The sequence below is a fragment of the Vigna angularis genome, chromosome 1, assembly GCF_016808095.1.
Source record: "Vigna angularis cultivar LongXiaoDou No.4 chromosome 1, ASM1680809v1, whole genome shotgun sequence".
NCBI classification, from domain to species: domain Eukaryota; kingdom Viridiplantae; phylum Streptophyta; class Magnoliopsida; order Fabales; family Fabaceae; genus Vigna; species Vigna angularis.
Window position 1 is genome coordinate 5,146,941 of NC_068970.1, and position 21,064 is coordinate 5,168,004.

Genomic DNA, 21,064 nt, shown 5'->3' on the forward strand with positions numbered 1-21,064 from the left:
GTGATGTACCTTTTGGATTGAATTACTTGAATGGTTGTGTTTTGGGGTCCACAAGGACATCCTTTTTATTTTACTTTTTTCTGCGTGATGATCATGGTACCGTTCAGGAGAAACATTTGGATGCTGCATCCTGCTTTTAGTGGTATCATTTTGTCAAGGCTTCTCAAAGAAGTCTTCAGTCAGGTGCATATTAAGGAGTGATAGGGTTTGGAATAGTATTTTTCTAACTAGGATCTGGAGGGAAATTTGGCAGGTGAAGTTAATTTGGTACTGAAGTGTTTTTTATGCATGTTAAAGTCTTATATTACAGTTTTTCAACAAAACTAAATTCCTTGTTAAACCCTTGAACGATTCTTCCATCGTTTGCATAATTAAGCATAATTGTTTCTTATGTCTACTCTCTCTCTCTCTCTCTCTTGAAAAGTTAATCCTAGTTAAACATCAGGATTTGATAAACAACTAGTGTATTAACCAAGGTATTGGACTTACTAAAAATGCCTTAGGTACAAATACTCTCATAACTTGCCTTGCGTCAGGGTTTTCACCAGTGAAACCAACTGATTTAGCTCTTCTGGCCAACCAATGAAACAATCTCACTTGAAACTAGATTTATTTCATATTTCATTAGCTTAATTAAAGATAAAATATGGAATAATAAAAAAGCTACCTAAAATATTCAAAATTTAAATGAGGCAAGATCCCATAATTGTGACTCTCTCTTTGGGATTTGTCTTCCAAATATCAAGCTTTATCCTCAAATTTGATTCCGGAAGTGTTTTACTCATTTTGTATCTATGGTCTAATCATCGTCACCATAGCTCTTTAGTTTAACTCCTATCTTTAAACACCAATGCCAACATTGTTCTTCTCAAATTTATCTTCTGTGAACTTTTTAACATCTTCGACATCAAGTAACATTCTCATCAATTTGGGCAGTAAAATCATGGCCTTCAGTAAAACTTAAAATAAATTCTTTTAAATCATTTCAACCTTTATCGTATTTGATCAGTATTCATCAACGATAAAGCAATTGTTTTTTAAGAAATTGGATATCCATTTCAGAGCATTCATGCAACACTGAAAAGTTTCTGTCTAGTTCTTGAATCTTGAAAGTAAAGAATCTTTGCCATTTACCATTCCTTTCTTGGGTGATATATTTTTTTTTCCCTCTTTGGTCGTGTGATTGGTGCAGTGCCGCCAATGTCAATAAGTAAAGTTTTGTAGGTGTTAGTCTGTTACTGCTAATAGCAATATGTGTGAGAATACAGAGTTATGGTAGAGGGAATGAGCGTATGAATTTGAAAGTGAAGAAACTGTATTTCATTAAAGGAAACTTAAGTGAGAATGGTACAGTCTGGTATATATACAAAAAGGCAAAGTGGAATTGGTCAAATCTACATGACCGTTATTACAGTTGCAATTTAAACTACTCAACACACCCCTCCTAAAGTGAAACTGTTGAAAGATCTAATTCCAAGGTGTTCTCTCAATTTCTGAAATCTGTTTTGGCGAAGTGCTTTGGTAAAAATATCAGTAGCTTGATCCTCAGTTGGGCAATGTAGAAGATCAAGTTTCTTCTTATCAACTTGCTCTCTCAAGTAGTGATACTGTGTTTCTATGTGTTTGCTGCGTCCATGTGCCACAGGATTTCTGGCAAGGCTGATTGAAGATTTGTTGTCTATCATGAGCTTCACTGGTTTGCAATAGTTGATCATCAGTTCATCAAGCATCGCTTCAATCCAAGCACACTGACATGCAGTTTCTGAAGCAGCCACATATTCGGCCTCGCATGAAGACAGTGCAACAATGTTTTGCTTCTTCGAGCACCAACTAAATGTAGCCTCCATGAACTTGAGTACATATCCGAAAGTGCTTTTTCTGTCAAGCTGATCTCCAGACCAATCAGAGTCACTCCATGCTTCCAGAACTTCATTCATTTCATTGTGTTTCTTTGGATAAAATAGACCATAATCTGCTGTTCCCTTTAGGTATCTTAATATGTGTTTGGCAACACTAAGATGTGATTGTCTCGGATCTCCCATATACCTGCTAATCAATCCAACACCATAAGAAATATCAGGTCTACTGTTGCATACATACCTGAGTGAGCCCACGATCTGCTTATACAAGGTTGCGTCAACTCTTTCATCCTCTGCTTGCAGTGTCAGTTTTGTGTTGGCCATTATGGGTGTACATGTGCTGTTGCAATTCTCCATGCCAAACCGCTTCAAAATATCACTTACATACTTCTTTTGATGCACCAGGATTCCACCATCTACACGTGAGAATTCCACCCAAGAAAATAACCTAGACTTCCGAGATCAGTCATCTCAAAGTCTTCTTTCATCCTTGCTTTGAACTCATTGATTTCTTCTTCATTATTACCTGTTATTAATAGATCATCTACATACAAACAGATTAATACAATGCCATTGTTACTAACCTGTTTTGAGTAGACTCCAAACTCAACCCTGCATTTCTTGAATCCATTCTTTATCAGCCAGGAATTAATGTGTGTGTTCCAGGCTCGTGCCTGTTTTGAGTAGACTCCAAACTCAACCCTGCATTTCTTGAATCCATTCTTTATCAGCCAGGAATTAATGTGTGTTCCAGGCTCGTGGTGCTTGTCTTAGCCCATATAACGCCTTGTTGAGTTTGAACACTTTAGCTTCTTCACCCTTTTTGACAAATCCAGGAGGCTGTGTCACATATACTTCCTCTTCCAACGGGCCATTTAAGAAGGCTGACTTCACGTCCATCTGAATGATTTCCCAGCCTTTTGCATTTGCTATAGCTACCACAAGCCTTACGGTCTCTAACCTTGCTACTGGTGCAAATACGTCTGTAAAATCAACTCCAGGCTTTTGGAGAAAGCCTTTTGCAACTATTCTCGCTTTTAGCTTGGATATGCTTCCATCTGGTTTTAGTTTAGTTTTGAATACCCATTTGACTTCTATCGGATGCTTGTGTCTAGGCAGTTCTGTCATCGTCCATGTGCCGTTCTTCTCAATTGCCTTTAATTCTTCTACCATAGCTTCCTTCCATTTCTCTTCTCTGATAGCTTGTTCCCAAGAAAGTATCTCTGTATCAACAAGAAAGGCATCATGGAAAATCTCACCTGTTTCTGTAATCTCTCTATCAGTATAGACCTCATGATTCATTAGTCTTGTGGAAGGAAATCTGGTACGTTGTGATTTCCTGATGTTGTCAACTTCTTCATTTGTAGCCATCTGATCACCAGCCTCAGGTCTCCTATCTTCTAACCAGCTGGGAACTATTCTGTTAGAACTTGAAGTTGATTCCAATTCCTGCCAATTATAGGTTGCTGATTCATCAACAATAACATCCCTACTAATTACAATCACCTTTTTTCTCGGGTTGTACATCCTGTAGGCACCTGTGTTGTGATATCCAACTAGTATTAAAGCTTCACTCTTGTCTTCTAATTTTCTTCTCTTCTCATCTGGAATGTGCTTATGACAGATTGATCCAAATATTCTCAGATGTTTTATTGATGGCTTGACTCCAGTCCATGCCTCTTCAGGAGTAAAGTCTATCAAAGCCGTGGTTGGGCACCTATTTAACAAGTAGGCTGCTGTAACAACAGCTTCTCCCCAGAGATTGTGTGGTAGATTCTTTCCTTTCAGCAAGCATCTTGTCATCTCAACTAGAGTTCTGTTTCTCCTTTCGGCTAAACCATTGTGCTGTGGGGTGTAGGGTGCTGTGACTTCATGATTAATTCCCTTTCCTTCACAAAACCTGTTCATCTCGCCTGAGTTGAATTCTCCACCTCCATCAGTCCGAAGTATCTTGACTTGTAGGGCAGATTGTCGCTCAACAAATGCACAGAATCTAACAAAATATGAGTAAGCTTCTTTTTTTTCTTTTAGCAAATATACCCATAATCTTCTTGTCCATTCATCAACAAAAAGGAGAAAATATTTATTACCTCCATATGTAGTTGTCTCGAATGGACCACAAACATCTGCATGCACGATTTCAAGCGGCTGTTTGGCACGTTTTGGAGCAGATTTCCCGAACCTTGACCTGGTTTGTTTGCCCAGAATGCACTCTTCACACAGTTTCTCTGGAACAGTAATCAGAGGAATTCCTTTTACTAAATCTTTGCTGTTTAACAGGCTTAAACTTCGAAAGTTTAAGTGCCCTAGTCTGTGGTGCCATTTCCAACTTTCATCTTCAATACTCATAGATGATAAGCATTGTATGGTAGAAGCATTTAGATTGACCTTGAAGGTTCTGTTCTTAGCAATTGGAGCCTTGATTATTAGGCGATCTTTTTTATCAAACACTTCTATTGAATTGTCACGCATGATCATGGAGTAACCTTTCTCAAGAAGCTGTCCAAGGCTCAATAAGTTGCTCTTCATACTGGGAACAAATAGCACTTCATCCATATAGGCAGTCTCTCCATTCTTGCATGTGAGCAAGACTTTTCCCACTCCTTCTGCCATCACCATGCTGTCATCTGCAAACCTTATCTTGCTTTTCTTACTTGAATCTAATTCAACCAGCCAATCTCTTCTTCCAGTCATATGGTTGGAGCATCCCGTGTCAAGATACCAACTCTGATCATTCTTCACATGTTCTTGATTGTAGTTTGTCAACATAACGCGTCTTTCTTTTATTTTTGCATCTGCATGTTGTCTCTCACCTGCATGTGACACAAATTTAATACATTCATTATGTGTACCTGATTGACAACAGTTGTCCTTTATTTCTCCACTGTCTGTCAAACGTGTCGTGTTGTCCATAGGTAACGTGTAATCCACATTCTTCCAGCACATGTCCTTTGACATCGAATCTTTGTCCATTTTTCTAATTTCACTTGCAACACCCATTAATACCACTAATTCTGATTCACAGTCATGGGCATCCTGTGCCAGATTTGCAGTATCATCACTTTTACCCTTCGTGGTTGATTCGTTGTGCCAGCAATCATAAGAATAGTGACCATACTTCTTGCAAATGTAACACTGTATGTTCCGTTTATCTGTGCCTTTCCGCCTCTACCTCTCGGACATCTACCACCTCTGCTACCTCCATCTTCTCCGTTTTCTTCATCATTCTGTTCTGAGTATGTCGTATTTCTTCCTCCATTTCGTCCACCTCTACCTCTCGATCTTCCTCGACCTCTACCTCGGTTCTTGTAGTTTTGCTTCGTTCTTGCTTGAAGAGCTTGCTCCGTTGCTTGTATCGCAGCTGCTTTCTCAACATTCTTTCTTTCAAGCAGTCTCTGTTCATGTGCGACGAGCGAATTCTGTAATTCTTCTATTTTCAACGAGTCGAGGTCTTTACACTCTTCAATGGTGATTACAATGTGATCATACTGCGGGGTTAGAGTACGCAAAACTTTTTCAATTAATTTTCTATCCTTAACAATTTTTCTACAGGCCCTCATATCATTGATGAGATTCTGGATTCTGCCCATGTATTCTATCACGGTTTCTTCCGTCCCCATGCCCAGAAGTTCATATTGACGCTGTAACGCTTGTAGTCGCACCTTTTTTACTTTTCCCGTATTCCCATAACCTTCTTGGAGAATATCCCAGGCTTCCTTGGCAGTGGACGCTTTAGAGATCTTTTGAAAAATGGTTGGAGAAACGCATTGATGAAGAAGCATTCTGGCTTTGCAATCCAGGCGACGTTCTTCCTTTTGAAGTTTCTTCGCTGCTGCTGTATCGTCTTCTTTCATTTCTTTAACTCCCTGTTTCACGACTTCATCAACCTCTTGATACCCTAGAATCGCCTCCATCTTAACGCACCAGTCATCATAGTCTTTTCCATCGAAGACTGGAAGATTGCTCTGAACCATGTTTGCCATCGCACCACTCTTTGATCGTCACCAAAGATTCTGCGAATGTCCCGAATCGAAACGAAAGCTCTGATACCACTGTTAGTCTGTTACTGCTAATAGCAATATGTGTGAGAATACAGAGTTATGGTAGAGGGAATGAGCGTATGAATTTGAAAGTGAAGAAACTGTATTTCATTAAAGGAAACTTAAGTGAGAATGGTACAGTCTGTTATATATACAAAAAGGCAAAGTGGAATTGGTCAAATCTACATGACCGTTATTACAGTTGCAATTTAAACTACTCAACAGTAGGTTGTTCCAGTTGGTATTCTCACTTCTTTCTCCTTTGTTGTTATTGCTTGAATGTTGATGTTGAAAATGTCTAGTAATGTGTTTTATTTGGATATACTTTCTATAACTTCGTCACTTCCTATTTTCTTGTGCATGAAGTTTACTTGTTAGCTCTGTAATTGTGAGAGTTTGTAAACTACTAGACTTTTCAATAGCCAAGATCTTGACTTCAAACCTTTTAGGTATCGATATCAAGATTTTTTTTTCTACAACCATCTGATAAGTAAATCAAAATATTTTTCTATAGTGATGTGTAAGTTGTCTTGTCTAGAAACCACATTTTATTCATAGCATCCATTAGCTTTAAAAAATATTTTTTAATAAATTTGTTATCATCTTTTTCGTCAATTCAAATTATTTTATTAATGTGTGAAACCTCATACATTTAACTTTGTTAGGTATCTTAAATTTATCTCGGATCTTGTCAACATATATTTCGGTGTTTTTAAGTCTGATTTTGAGGAAAAATGTTATATGCAATTTCTAAATCCAAGCTAGGAATGATTTAATGATGGTAAAGACTATAACATTCTATCCACTTTGATGTCTTAGAAAATTAATTTTATTGTATTTGGTGGGACCAAAAAGTTAATTCCTATCTTATTTAATTAATTTATAAGTTATGATTAACATTACTTAGGTAGTATGTCAAAGTAGTTTATTTAATTTTCTTCAAATAATATCCTTTATACCATTTTATTAAATTTATTATCTTTATTTCTTTTTACCAACTATGGAGATAATCAATTATTGATCTGTTTTTAATATTTGTTGGATTGGTTTTTAATTGATTGTGGTTCAAATTATAAAAAAAAACTTATAAATTCAAATAATAAATGTTTCATTATATACAAATAAAAATTATAAAAATTGATGTAATAGTAGTTAAAATAAAAAAAAACAGTAAATAAAAGATTAACTTGATTAATACATATTAGATCAACTTATTTAAATAACATGACTTTTACAAATGAAAAAACATATACAACTTTAGAAAAATGAGTTAAAAATTTAAATTATAATTAATCAATAATATATCTTTGTTTAAAGTCAACAATTTCATTAATGTAATAAAATTTATATAATGTATCTTTACGTTGTTTTATATTTATCAACTGATTTATTAATTAATAAATCAAACACTTCTATTCCAATAAATTAATTTATTAGTTTAAAAATTATAAGTTAAAAACTTACTAATGACTAATTTATATGCTAGTAACTAACTTATTAACTAGAGATTAACCTATTAATTATGAGTTAATTTATAAGTTAGTATTGTTAACTTAGTATTATTAAACAAATATAATCTAATAAGCTGGTTTATTTGGTTATAACTTGTCAACTACAAGATTAAATATTATAATTACAATTAAAACATTCTTAAAAGATGGTATGCACCACAATTACTTTGAAAGTAAATCAATTGTGTTTTCTATCAATCTAATTGTGATAAGTTTTCAACAAATATCTACCTCTACGTAAAAGTTAAGTTCTTATACTACCATAGGAGATATTTTGAGAAATAAAAGAACATTTTTTTAAGCTTGTAAGGAAACTAAAAATGAAAATTGAAGTTTACAATCAATATCATTTGGCATTATATTTGAAAAATTATAAAAAACAAAATCCACAACGATAACAAACATTTAAATTAAAATTCAAATGACGCAAATCTTAGTTAGAGGCCAACGGATGGATACAAATTAGTGGCAGAAGGTTAGGGTTTTTAGCCATCACAATGGGTAATAATTAAGCAAAATACTCGTCTGGTATGCATTTCGATAAATATTGTTAACACATTCAATGAAATCATGGTTTTATTGTATTGCCTCACAGTAAAAATATTTCTATTGTATATTTTAACAAGAATTTCGGTGATACTCAACGATAATTTTTCATTACCTATTTCATTTAAATACTGTCAAGTTATACAATGGTTTTATTGCATAACATCCATCAAGATATATACCGAAATGTGGCTTTATAATGTATCAAAACATGTTATGTTCAAAATAAAAGTAACTGCAAAAACAATAAGGATGCGTTATTGTTTAAAATAAAATATTTTCTTCAAAAATCACTATATCGCTCTGAAATGCTAGATGCTATACTGACAATACACATTTTTAGAGTTCTTTGCAATACTTTGACAAGGTTAAAGTGCTAATAGTTCGCAACATTTTACTAGTAAAGATACACGTTATAATTAAAGCGAAACCAATATCTACAAGCACGCAAGTCACCGTTTTTGTTTCTTTTGAACGTATGCTCGATGTTGAATTATATGATCATAATTTTTAAATTAATAAAACTCGTGCATCTAAATCAAGCCTACGAAAGCTTTGGGTTATCTTAAATTCTTTAGTTTGTAACAGCGCAAATAAGGATGTAGAATTGGCTAAGCAAGTCTTGTTTCTTAAACCAAATAAAAGTACTTAATTACTACCGGACATGACAAATAAAGCGAACATTTCAATGCAATTTAATGAAAACCTTTTTCACAGATCAAAAGAAAATACATACAAGAAAAACTGGAGATTGTGACTTAGGCTTTTGTAAGAACCTCTCAAGTAAGAACATTCAAGTTCCTAATACCAAAACAATTGCAAGACAATTACATCGTGGAAACCAGGGGAAACTTATCCCAGAATGAGTACAATGGCTAATTACACTTTTCGCTGGTATTTGATAGTTGACCTTTGTAATCCACGTGAAACTGTAAAACATCTGGTAAACCAATATAATAACTCACAGAAAAAGATGTTATAAAACTTAGGAGTTCCAGCCAGAAGTGCCAATTAAAACTGAGCTATACAGCAAGCACAATCCCTGATTTAGCTCACAAATTATTTCAGCTTCTCAGCATCATCCATTTGAGCAGATGAGTTAACACAATACAAAGCCAGAATTTCAAGTTCAGATCCAAATTTCCTCACAGCTCAACTTAGCAACATAAGCAACTTTGGCAGTGCCTATCAAATCACAATTTCACTAGGTGAGACATTAATAATGGGTCCTCTCATCATTCTCTAACTGCAAACCTTCCATGCCCCTGAGTAGTACAGAGTCATAATTTTTCACATGAGAAGCGTTTCTCCCGGATGATACAACTCTCTTGGGATCAGAAGATCCAATTGGTGAACTTCTTTGCCCACTCAAACCTCTGTGTGCTACTCCAGAGCTAGCTTCAGCTGTGCGAGTACGGATATCCGACTCAGTACCAACAAATGCATCACGGCTACCAGAAACAGCAACCCGCCTCGATGATCCACTTGACTGACCCAAGACATTGGCACTTGATAACTGCATGGTTTGATTAGGCAATTATAGAGTGGACAAAAGAAAAGCCAAGAGTTGAAAGAAAAGTAAAGCTTATACTGCACATTCTAATTCTATAGCATCACATCAACCACAGATTTGATTTACAGATCAGTGACAATAATCTGAATTTTGAAAAGGAACCACGCGTAAACCATGTCAAGGAACCACAAGTAAACCGTGCCCCCTAAAAGATCAGAACAAGATCCTTAATGACAGTAGTTGATGATTGGACATTTTGGCTGAGAGACTTACAGTATTTAAAATGGGCCCTGACATTCTGCGCCTTGAGGAATCCACTGAAACCACAGCAGGAGGTCGCCCTTCTTCCCCTCCTTTGAGACACAATATAGAAAATCACCATACAGATCAAAAGATAAATTAAAAGCCATATAAAATAAACATTCAAAGGGTATTATATTGCAAAACCTAAACCAACGGGGGAAAACCAAAATTAGTTAAAAAAGGTAAATTAATAAATAAGAGATGGCTAAAAATCAATAATTTCAGAAAGGAAGAATCAATGAAAGGAATATTATCCAAATTAATAAAAAAATCAGAAAGAAAAGATTGTTCATTTCTGACAGACGGGAAAAAGCATAGTTACATGAACATAAAGGAAATCATACAAGAAATAAGGTTACTAAACTACAACGTGATAAAGGAATATACAGATCAAAATACAAATGCCTATTACTCTACAAGTGAACTTGGATAACTACCTGTATGCCTATCAGCATTAGTAACAGCTGGGGGCATTCCAGAACTGGTTCCAGCACTAGGACCCTAAATAAAACAAGTGTCAGGAGGTTTCATCAATGGCACAATGTCAAAAATGATCCCAAAGAAGCAATAAGAAAATTACTTACAATGGCTCGTGTTGGAGGAGTGGCTAACTGTGATTGCTGATACTTCAAAATGGTCCAATCAAAGACATAATCAAACTGGAATCCTGTTTAAATACTAACTTGATAAGAAAAGAAAATACAAAACATGATCTTCTTTTATTGAAACAGAAAAATATACAAGGAACTCAAGAAGTGGGACAAAAAGGATCCATTCTACACTATATAATAATTACAAACCTTCACGTATAAAAAGGTCCCGAAATATCCTTTTGAGGTAAGCATAATCTGGCTTATCATCAAACCTTAATGATCGGCAGTAATGAAAGTAAGATGCAAATTCCGTTGGATAGCCACGACACAGGGCCTGGAATAAGCAAAATATTCTCAGGGTGTATCAAGAAAAGGGACATATACGTACATTAGAAAAGGACTTATAATTTAACTTACCTCAATCGAGGTAGAAACCTTCTTTTCACTGATTTTTTCATACTTCTGTTTCTTTGTTCCTGCTTTAAGTCCCTGCCAAGGAAGACTACAAAGAAAAAGGAAATCAGACAAAGTTTACCATTGTTATAGCCAACAAAGTAGGGTTGATAGCAACAATCACCTTCCTCTCAAGAAGTACATCAAAACATAACCAAGAGACTCAAGATCATCTCTTCTGCTTTGCTCTAAGCATCAATCACCACAGAAGTAGAAGCAACATGTATCTATTAGATAACAAAATTTAACAATTTATTATTCATATGTTAGTAAAGAACCATGAAGTAACACATACCAATGCCAAGGTGAGTATTCATGCTAGCATATCTTGCAGTTCCAGTCAAATTCTTATTTTCCCTGCATTATTCATGATTGAACATATCACAAAATAAATTGGTATTCAGACAGCAGCACTCTATGTTTTTCAGCATTTGCTCAGAATTGAGATTTTTTAGGTTATTAACAAGAATTATGATAGAAAACTTCGAAATCAATATTCTATATCCTTTACTCTCTTTCCATCCTTCAGCTGTTCCTTATTATTTTTCTAATTAATGTTCACAGTCAAATAGGCTTTGCTGCATTAAACAAAATTAACAAAACAATATCTGGCATTAAACTAAATAATACCAAATTATATATAAAACTATGCACCAATGAAATCAATACAATTTCAGATAGATTTCTAACAATAAGTTTAAATTCCAACAGCTCTGAAATTGTTTGTCATACTACCTAAAGTCCTAAAATATTCAAATCCCAAGCATTGTTATATCAAGTTACAAATAACCAGGAAAATGGCATCAAGTATCAAAACATTATATCCAATATGATGGCCATCACGAGGTATGCTAAGTGATAACGCAAACTTTATTGATTACATTCTCTATAAAACCCATAACAACGTACACCCTCCCTAATCCTCTTTTTAATTTTCTAAATATGGCAGTTGCTCAGTATACGACAACTTGACATGTTACAACTACAGCACAGGGCAAGCGTAACTCAAATTATGATATCCTATGATGCCATCAAGACCTTACATTACAAGAGTAATAACTAGGTCCTAGATAAGTACTAAGTTCAATTTAGTGGATGCCAATAAATATTCATACCTGTAAGGAATATGTTGATGTGTTGAACTATCTCTGTATTTCTTAGCCAAACCAAAATCAATAGCATAAACCTGCATACACATTGATGCATTAAATACCTCCATACATGAGAAAAAACAAGATATCCAAAGTCCACATTTTAACAAGACTACTCACCTGGTTTGCACGCCTTCCTAATCCCATTAGAAAGTTATCTGGTTTGATATCTCGATGCAGAAATGATTTAGAATGAATGAACTCAACACGGTTGATCTGTATCATTAAAAAAAGTTCTTTTGAAATTTACAAAAAAAGCGCATGCAAAAGTTTACAAAATTAATTATGGCCTACCATTTGATCAGCAAGCATGAGAACTGTCTTCAGTGATAGCTTTCTACTACAGAAGTTAAATAGATCTTCAAGACTAGGTCCCAGCAGATCCATCACCAAAACATTGTAATCTCCCTCGACTCCAAACCATCTGACATTTGGGATTCCAGCTACCAAAACCAAAATTGGGTTACAGCTAGATATAAATTATAAAGGAGAAAAATTTACAGAGGGAGGCAGTAGTATGCTCCTTGAAGGAAACGCAAACAAAAACAAAATAGGATACAACAATTAATGTAAGAAAGGTCCTTACTTCCTCCCTGAAGGATTCTGTACAGCTTGGACTCATACAGCAACTGAGGATGCTTTGTCTTGACATTTTCCTAATTTAAAAGCACAAAAGGGATAAGAAATAAAGTGCAAGTAAATAAATCTAGTGCACTAGAAGATGTAAAGAATCCAGCGAATACTTAATAAAAACAAATGCTAAAATTAGCACCAAAGTTAATCTTCAAACACCAGCTAAACAGGTTACACATGACACAATTTTAATTGTTAACCCATACTAGTATAAAGAAATAATGCTACTGAATTCCAATCCATTCTCCAACCTAAACCATTCAAAATAATACATCGCCTATCGTAAATAGGAAGGGAAATGTCAATATTAAGTGAGGAGCGGGGGAATTTGATTGAATAAACAAGAAACTTTCTATTCTCATTTATCCCCCTCCTCCAATCTATTGAGCTAACTCCTTTCCCAGCATATATCAAAGATAATGAGACCCATTGTTTAGCACTGCGTCCAAGCATCAATATAGTAGCTCCAGCTCAATAAACACTGTACTTGATCAACATAGCATTTTACCAAGTACAACCTACCTTTAGCATGATGTCTCTAAATTACGATAAAATTTCCTGAAAATTTTATGCTGGCTAATGATTCCTTCCCTGTCACAACCCTACTCCTGTTTACAAGTTTACTTACATCCTAGCATCTCTTAAAAGCTTTAAAATCGAAAAAACGTCAGAGGACTTTCACAGGTATGCTCTAAGAGATGACTCTGTCATCCTCCAAGAAATAAGAAGTAGGAATAAGCTCAGTCGTGATGCCAAACATCTAGAATACCATCATACACCAAATGTAATTAAGAAGGCCAGACAAAACTACAGCTCCAAACCGAATTTCGCAATTCAAAGCACCATTTCTACATGAAACCCTCCTTCCCAAAAATCCATTTCAAAATTCGGATAAACAAAATTCACAATTTGTACCCCATCTCACACTTCAAAGTAACAAACGACGATCAAAACAAAACGAAAAAAATAGGGTACAAAAACGGGGAGATTACTGAAAAAAGGAATAAAATCCGAAACCCAATTGATGAAGAAGACTCACAAGCTTAATTGCGACCTCTTCGTTTGTTTGAATATTAGTACCTGCAAGAGAAACAACCAAAGTCGTGAGAACATAGCAAAATTACAAAAAAAAGTAGAGAAAAGAAAAGCGTAAGAAAAGAAAAACCTAAATAGATCTCCCCAAAGGAGCCGCTTCCGATCTTCCGACCCAGGCGAAACTTATTCCCAACACGAGGTTCCATTCAAAGCGACAAAGTTGGGAGCCCTAAGCGAGACGCAGCCAAAAGAACCAACCAACCAACCACCCACCCACCCCTAATCCTAAAAAGGGAAAATACTAAGTGCCATACATAGCAGGGAACCAGAAGTGGAATTCCCGAATGCACGAAAGCGGTAGAAGGAGGAAGAGATCGATCTACGCTAGGGTGAGGAAATTGGGGTAATTGCGATTTTCTGTGTTAATGGGATTTGGGGGCATAATTGTAGGGTTAGGTTAAAAAGAAAGAGAGAATTTGGAAGAAAAGGAAAGAAAGAGAGAAAGCGTAAGAGTGATGATGAATTGGAATTGGATATGATACGGTGCGGTGTTCGCGTTTCTCTCTCTCTCCATTATGCGATGGAAACACCGTTTTTACTCTCTTTTTTTGTTTGCTTTGGGCTCCAATGGCATGTCCACGCGTGTTCTTTACGCGTGGCGCTACTTCCTTCGCTGTAGGTGGTGGTGGGACACACGCTCTGGACCCACCGTCACGTGACTTATCCATCATCCTCTGTCATCATTCGCCGTAATCCACACGTGATCCAATTGCGCGTCCTAACTCCGCCATTTTCCCTTCACTCAATCATTTCTTGTCTTCGAGTTTTGTTCCAAAAATCACATCAATAATTCACTAACAATATTTATTCCATTAAGAATAATAACTCCAGCAAGATTATCTTCTACTTAGTATATACACTTCTAAGTATAATTATACAAACACACAAAACTAATTAATTTACTTACAATTTATAAAAGTAATATATTGATTTTCATTAGTAATTATTTCCTAAATTAATAATAGTGTTATTTCTACTTTTTCAAATTTTACAATATAAGTAAGAATAAGAAAACGCAAAACAAATAAAATAAAATAGAGAATCCATTACATATAGTTATATATACATACGTACGAGGACATTCTTTTGTACACATTTTTTTAAAATAATTTTTATTTTAAACTAAAATAATTATATTTTTACTTTTATTTGTAAATTATCGTTATTTTAAATTTAATTAATTTATAAATTAAAATAGTCATTTTACTATTTTAGTTTTTAAATCATTATTTATTTTACAATAAAAGAGAACACGTACAAGTAGCATTAGTTGATTAATAAAAGATAATAAAACTCATAAAATTTAATAAAAAAAGTATAAAAACTATATTTTGTCTTCTTCTAAAATGATATTTCTCATTATACATGAAATGTTTGGTAGAAGATAAATTTTAAATTTTTGTAAAAATAGCATTATTAGACGTTAAGATTTTTCTTAATGTGTTTTTTGACTTAGGCTTTCAGAAAGAACGTTCTCATGAGGAGTGAGAAACAAGTTAACCAATTAAAATTAAAAACAAGTTAACCAATTAAAATTAAAAGTTTACTTGCTGTAATTTTATAAAACTATCATATGTGATAACAAGTTAAAGATTTTGATTAAAAAAAAGTAAAATATTTTCGGATATTAAATTTAGATATAAAATTAAATTTTTTCTACAAAACTTTAATATAGACTCATCTTCAAATTTTAAAAAATTAAAAAGTAAAAGAAATTAATTTTAACTTAAACAATAACGTTTTATGAATATATATTTATTGTAATAATGCTTCTACATTACCTAAATAACATAATTGATACATATGTTTCTATCTGAAAGTAATTAAAATCTCAATAATTAGCTTAATATAATTAGAATTTTTAAATTTATTTTATTTTTTAAAATCATACCAAACTATTTTCAATGACTCCAAGGGCAGTCACCTAAAGTTGACTCAGTGATTCCCAGTAAAATAAAAAACGAAAGATAAAAAACGAAGTCAATGACAAAGACGAAATTAACTCAATGAAGAAGTCACGAGGTGTTCAATTTGACTGATTGGAATTAACTCTGTCATGTAATTGAAGAAAATGTTTTTTCCTGCATCATGAATTTATAATATATTGATCCCGTATGTTTATCATCCTAATTATTGAGTAAAACAAACCTAATTATTAGTTACATGGATTTCAAAGTATAATAAAGGTTTAAAACAATAATTGTTCACATAATTAAGTTCATCGTATCGTACATAATTGAGATTTCCAATATCCAATGCTACACACTTGGTTGTAGTTGATAACAATGATAATAACAATGATGATGTTAGTATTTCAGTTTGATACAGGCTTCTTTACTATATATCCTTAAAGTTTTTATATTAAAACCTTTTCTACAACTTCCTTAAATAACTTAGAGAATATTCATATATGGAATATTTTTAACAAACGTTCTTCTATTCTAACTTGTCTGTTTATTGGTCAAACACAATATCGTAACCCTCTTAAAACAAGTCTATGCATTTTAGCTTGTATATAGAAGTAAATCATGGGTAATTAAAAATAAAAGACCCAAAATTAAATTAAGCAAATCAGAATTATAATTAACTAATATTTTTATAATTTATTCGTATTAAATGATAGTTATGTGTCACTGATACAACTTTTGTCAGCATTGTTAGTCCTATGATCTTATCATTTACTGATATTGAAAGAAAAAATGGTAAAAGACAGAAAAGTTGTTGTTAGTCCTATGCCGAAGTTGAATAATTTTGGTCAACCTTAGACCTAATTCAAACCACTCATTCTTTTAACTGGCTGGAATTGGGTTTCTTGGACTGGGCAAGCCCATAAATGCAAGCCTGGGGGACATCCTCACTTTTGGGCTGGGCCTGGGAGAAGGAACTGGGCCATAGTTGCTCAAGCGCGAAGAATTGGGCCTTGGGGACAAATTGACTTGCTCCAGCGCTCTCGATTGCAAGTGTCCAGGGTAGTCACGGACACACCCAATACGAGGCCCAGTCCCGGTGGTCCACTTACAAGAAAACCTCTTGGAAAGGTTGAATGCTGCTGCGTCATCCTTTTTGTCCACAATGCTTTTATTCACATGGATTGCACTTGATGGGCCCGTGTGAGAAATTAGATCAGGGCCCATAGTTTGTTGTGGTTCATCAGTAAAGGAGTTAGTCCCAGAAAGGGAAGGAGTATCATCATCTATTGCACATCTCTGCATGAAACAAGCAGAAACAAGGATCAATTAGATATTCATAATTTGCTTCAATAAGCTGGTAGAGTGTATAGTTTAGTTTGCGATTATAGAAGGGACAAAGCACTTACCTTTACATTGGTGAGGTCTACTTTGTGCTCCTCCAGAAAGCTTACAAATTCTTTGAAATTCTCTTCTGTTGGGTGATAATGACCACTGTATGGCCAAATAGCCTGCATTATTGTGCATGCAACAAAATTTAATAATTGATAATGACTTTGGTTTGGTTATGATTATGTTGTGTCATGCAGTGTTGTATATTGTACCTCAAGATCACCTTGATGGGCCACTAATCTGCCAGCTGCTGTGGTTGCACCACCAGAAAGAAAACTCGAGTGTTGAAATGTACCCTTTTGTTTTCTCCCCACATACAAGGCCCTTGTGGTGCTAAGAACAAATATCCATTTCGATCTCTCATCGGTGTTCACGAGTTTGTTATCCTTTTTGTAAACTAGCTTTCCATTTTTAGCTATCACTTCATATTCTTCCCTTTCTTTCTGAAATGGTAACAACAGAGATAAACAACGTTATTATATTACTCAAGTTAAGCTGGTTTAAGGGTGTCTTTTGTTGTGAAAACCAACGCCGGTTTGTTCAGAGGTAACTTACTGGTCCAAGATATCTAATGCATTGGCCTTGTAGAGTGCTCCTTGGGCACTTCTTAAGATTTATTTCTTTGCCATCTCCAACATCCAACCTATGTATATTATAAAACATCAAGTTAAATCATCATCCAAAACCTTTGTCTTTTACCATCTTGGAGAAACAGACATCTCAGAGCAAGAGCTAACCAATAGAAAAATGGTTGAGTGCTTTGACTTTCAAACCAAATGTCATAATACAGGTGCAAATTATGTCCATAGCGATGACGTGGGTCAATCTGTACAAAAAAACAAGAAGGAATTAACTGTTAACATCGACCAGACTACAAGTTGAAAAGCGTACTTCATTTCCACAGTTAAATAATGGGCAAGAAGGATCAGATTGAAGAACTTACAGCTTCAAGCCAATGTTGCAGGGCTAGTTTTTGTGCCTTGTCATCTTTGGATAAACCTTTGCCGACCTTTACAAAAAAGAAACACCTAGCAATTAGCACCGACTAGTTCAACCAAAAATATCATCAAGACAATGACTAAAGTTAACTTGAATTATGAAAAAACTGAAAACATTGGAATATTGAACCGATACCTTAGCTGCTCTTGTTCTTGCCCTTGCCCACCTTGACACTGCAGTTTCTGGTTTTTTGACATCAAAGAATGACACAGAACTCCTTTTAAGAGCTGCGAAATCCAATGCCTTCCACCTACAACATTTAAAATATGTAAACTAATAACACATTTAACTAGCCTAGACTATTAATTTTTCTAACAAATATACATAATGCTAAATAAAACAAGAGCTCAACTTCTATAATTACTTGCAAAATTGTTTTTGCCTTTTTTTGGAGACTTACCATAGCTCTTCCACGACTACTGCACAATCCGCAAGGTTTCTTCGAGTACGGTAACCCTTGTAGACTTTTTGGAGTTTGGTTGCAGCTGCATCAAGCTCGTTGGCAGGTCTAGAGGGAGAGAAAACTGCTGCTTTAGGGAGAGAAAGCAAAGGCACTGGTTTATGTTTCAATTGATCTTTGCTTGCAAGATTATTCCAATCCATGTCGTCCTCATCTTGAACAAACGAAAATTTTCTTTCGAGGAGCACACATTGGGGTCTGTTATCCCTTAACCGGTTTGAACTTCTGGATCCGTTTGACAAAACATTAGCAGTTTTTGATTCTCCTTTCTTAAAGCTAGATGCCCTTAAAATCAAGGTTCCATCTTTGGAAGCAAAGCTGACATTGAAAGGCATATAAAAGAGAAGCTGTCTGGAAATTTCTTCCAACGCAGATTCGAGCAAGGAAAGTGATAATCCCATAGAGCTACGCACTTCAATTTCTCTGCACACAAAAAAATCATACCCTCATGAATTTTAGAGTAATTTTAATTTGTAATTTGAAAGCATTTTGAAAGAGGAGAAAAAGCAAAGCAATGAATCAAACAATGATGTCTTAGTTCTGATGTGCAAATTAATGAACCTGTGCTGAAAAAAAGTTTGAACAATTAGACATTCAAAAGTTCATAAGAAGAATGATTTACCGTTCTTGTTCTTGATGCTTTATGTATGTTATTTGTTGCTGAATATAAATGAAGAAGATGGGTCTATCACAGTGGCTCTTACTGGCTTTTATAACGACAAGTACTCCTCGGAAAGCGTGCCTTCAAAGTTCAAACGTGTCAGATTGAAAGTGAGAAATGAGGGCAGTCTTTGAATTCCAAAGACGAATCTTCCAACACACCTTCGATATGGAAAATAAATCTTGGAGTATGCATATACAAGGTTACTTTTTTTGTTTTCCCAATATACATATCCACCACACACGACCATGACCCACGAGTTGGTGGTGGAATTTAAAGCTTTTTGGTTTGATTTGTTCTTTCTTTTTTTCAGTTTAGTGGGAAATCGGAAGTTCTTAGCAAAGATTGTGTTTGCGTTTCTTTTCTCATCCTACATCAGAGCATAAAAGTAAGAACAAGCCCTCAGTAAAGGTGGTGGTCAAAGAAAGTAAGCAGCTTCCATGAAACGCAAACCACTCTAAACAATAACAAAGATATTATAAAGTTTGTTTTAATCAGTATTTTAGTTTTAAGATTTGTGGGTTTAATTCAATCTAATTTTTTAATTTTTTTCGTCCTTAATTTAGTTTCGATTTTATTATTCAATGTTGTCTGTTATGTTAGTGCAATTATTGACTTATTTTTCTTTTAATTTCTTGAGTTTTTTTTTTTTGCTTTCTTAGTTTGTTTTTTTTTTTGTATTTTTTGTATTTTTTTGTTTGTTTATGAATCACGCAGAGGATGGAAGGTGGCACGTTTATGTCACGTTTTTTTTTTCACCGTTCGAAGAAACTGGAGAGGGCTTCGAGTTTTTGGGTGGATAACGACTTCAGGTTGTGGAACTCTGAGACGGAGGAGGGCGGCGCGTGATGACGGAACTGTTTTTTTTTGTACAGTGACTTCGTTGATGTAAGTTTAGTGAGATCTTACTTGGCTCAGTAACAAGTACAATGTGTGAGGCAGTGAGGAATGATCACCAGGAATGATTCATGTATCTACATAGGTTCAAGTGTCAAACCATTTTAATAATGCACTTTTATTTATGTGCTTATTCTGTTTAAAATACATTATTTTTCTATTGGTGATTTCCAAGTTTGCACCTTCATAATTTTGAAAATTAGACAAAAAGAGTTATTACCAAATATTATAATTAAAAGTTATAAAATAAAAGTTTTAGAATATGTTTTAATTGCCTTGTATGTTTTGTTTGATTTTTGTGATATTGAAAGATAAAAATTATATCAAACATACGAGAAAATTCAAGAGTTATATGTTGGAGATCTACTTAACCTTACTTATTGATATGATATTTGCTAAAAATGTATAGGTTTTTATAAATAGAAAAAATTTATGAATATATACAAATTAAAAATATAATATAATATGTAAAATAAATTATAAATATAATTTTTTTTATTAATTATTAGAATTGTACAGTAAATTTTTTTTTTATCATAATTAGTTTTGTATAGATGATAAAAACTAAGAGATGTTTGTCAATATTAAAAGAGGTAAAAATATATTAAAAAATTAGTTTAAAAACATATTCATTATTAATTGTTATATTTATAAGATCTTTGTATTTTATAAGATGTTTGTATCTCATTATTAATTGTATTTTGTATACTCATAATTTTGAGAGAAATGAGTCCCGACTATATTTGTAATATGTTTATTACTCATCTCTTATCATGTATATTCGAATGTCTTCTAACATGTTTGTTTATGATAGACTTAGTATTTGTTTGAAGCAATATATTGTTGAAGGTCTTAAACATATTGTTAATTAACATATCATACTGAACTCTTATAGTGAACTTTGATCTTTATCAATATATTTGAAACAGTAAATAATATATTACACAATAAGTTATGAAATATTAACATTCATGATAATATAAATTGTTGTTAAGTTGTAAATAATAATTATAAATAAATGTTTTGATTGTAATCTTTAACTCGACTCCAT

At 34.0% G+C, this 21,064-nt stretch overlaps 3 protein-coding genes across 3 annotated transcripts; all 3 read right to left on the bottom strand.

Annotated features, from left to right (window-relative positions):
• Positions 1 to 4,867: 4,867 nt before the first annotated feature.
• Positions 4,868 to 5,842, bottom strand: LOC128194635 (uncharacterized). Its single transcript, XM_052870178.1, has one exon. The coding sequence runs from the start codon at positions 5,840 to 5,842 to the stop codon at positions 4,868 to 4,870; it is 975 nt and encodes a 324-aa protein (XP_052726138.1).
• A 2,847-nt stretch (positions 5,843 to 8,689) lies between these two features.
• LOC108338131 (casein kinase 1-like protein 1) lies at positions 8,690 to 14,223 on the bottom strand. Its single transcript, XM_017574855.2, has 14 exons — positions 13,768 to 14,223; positions 13,642 to 13,682; positions 12,556 to 12,625; positions 12,264 to 12,412; positions 12,090 to 12,185; positions 11,934 to 12,004; positions 11,114 to 11,175; positions 10,943 to 11,006; positions 10,783 to 10,867; positions 10,573 to 10,699; positions 10,357 to 10,439; positions 10,210 to 10,273; positions 9,743 to 9,822; positions 8,690 to 9,472 (listed from the first exon to the last, which is right to left on the bottom strand). The coding sequence occupies exons 1-14, from the start codon at positions 13,841 to 13,843 to the stop codon at positions 9,173 to 9,175; spliced, it is 1,368 nt and encodes a 455-aa protein (XP_017430344.1). The 5' UTR covers positions 13,844 to 14,223; the 3' UTR covers positions 8,690 to 9,172.
• A 2,085-nt stretch (positions 14,224 to 16,308) lies between these two features.
• Positions 16,309 to 19,544, bottom strand: LOC108338130 (IQ domain-containing protein IQM1). The gene is made up of 9 exons (XM_017574853.2): positions 19,078 to 19,544; positions 18,396 to 18,878; positions 18,131 to 18,245; positions 17,940 to 18,005; positions 17,734 to 17,822; positions 17,552 to 17,639; positions 17,209 to 17,439; positions 17,014 to 17,115; positions 16,309 to 16,903 (listed from the first exon to the last, which is right to left on the bottom strand). Exons 2-9 carry the CDS (start codon positions 18,854 to 18,856, stop codon positions 16,487 to 16,489), a joined length of 1,569 nt encoding a protein of 522 aa, XP_017430342.1. The 5' UTR covers positions 18,857 to 18,878; positions 19,078 to 19,544; the 3' UTR covers positions 16,309 to 16,486.
• Between the last annotated feature and the right edge of the window lie 1,520 nt (positions 19,545 to 21,064).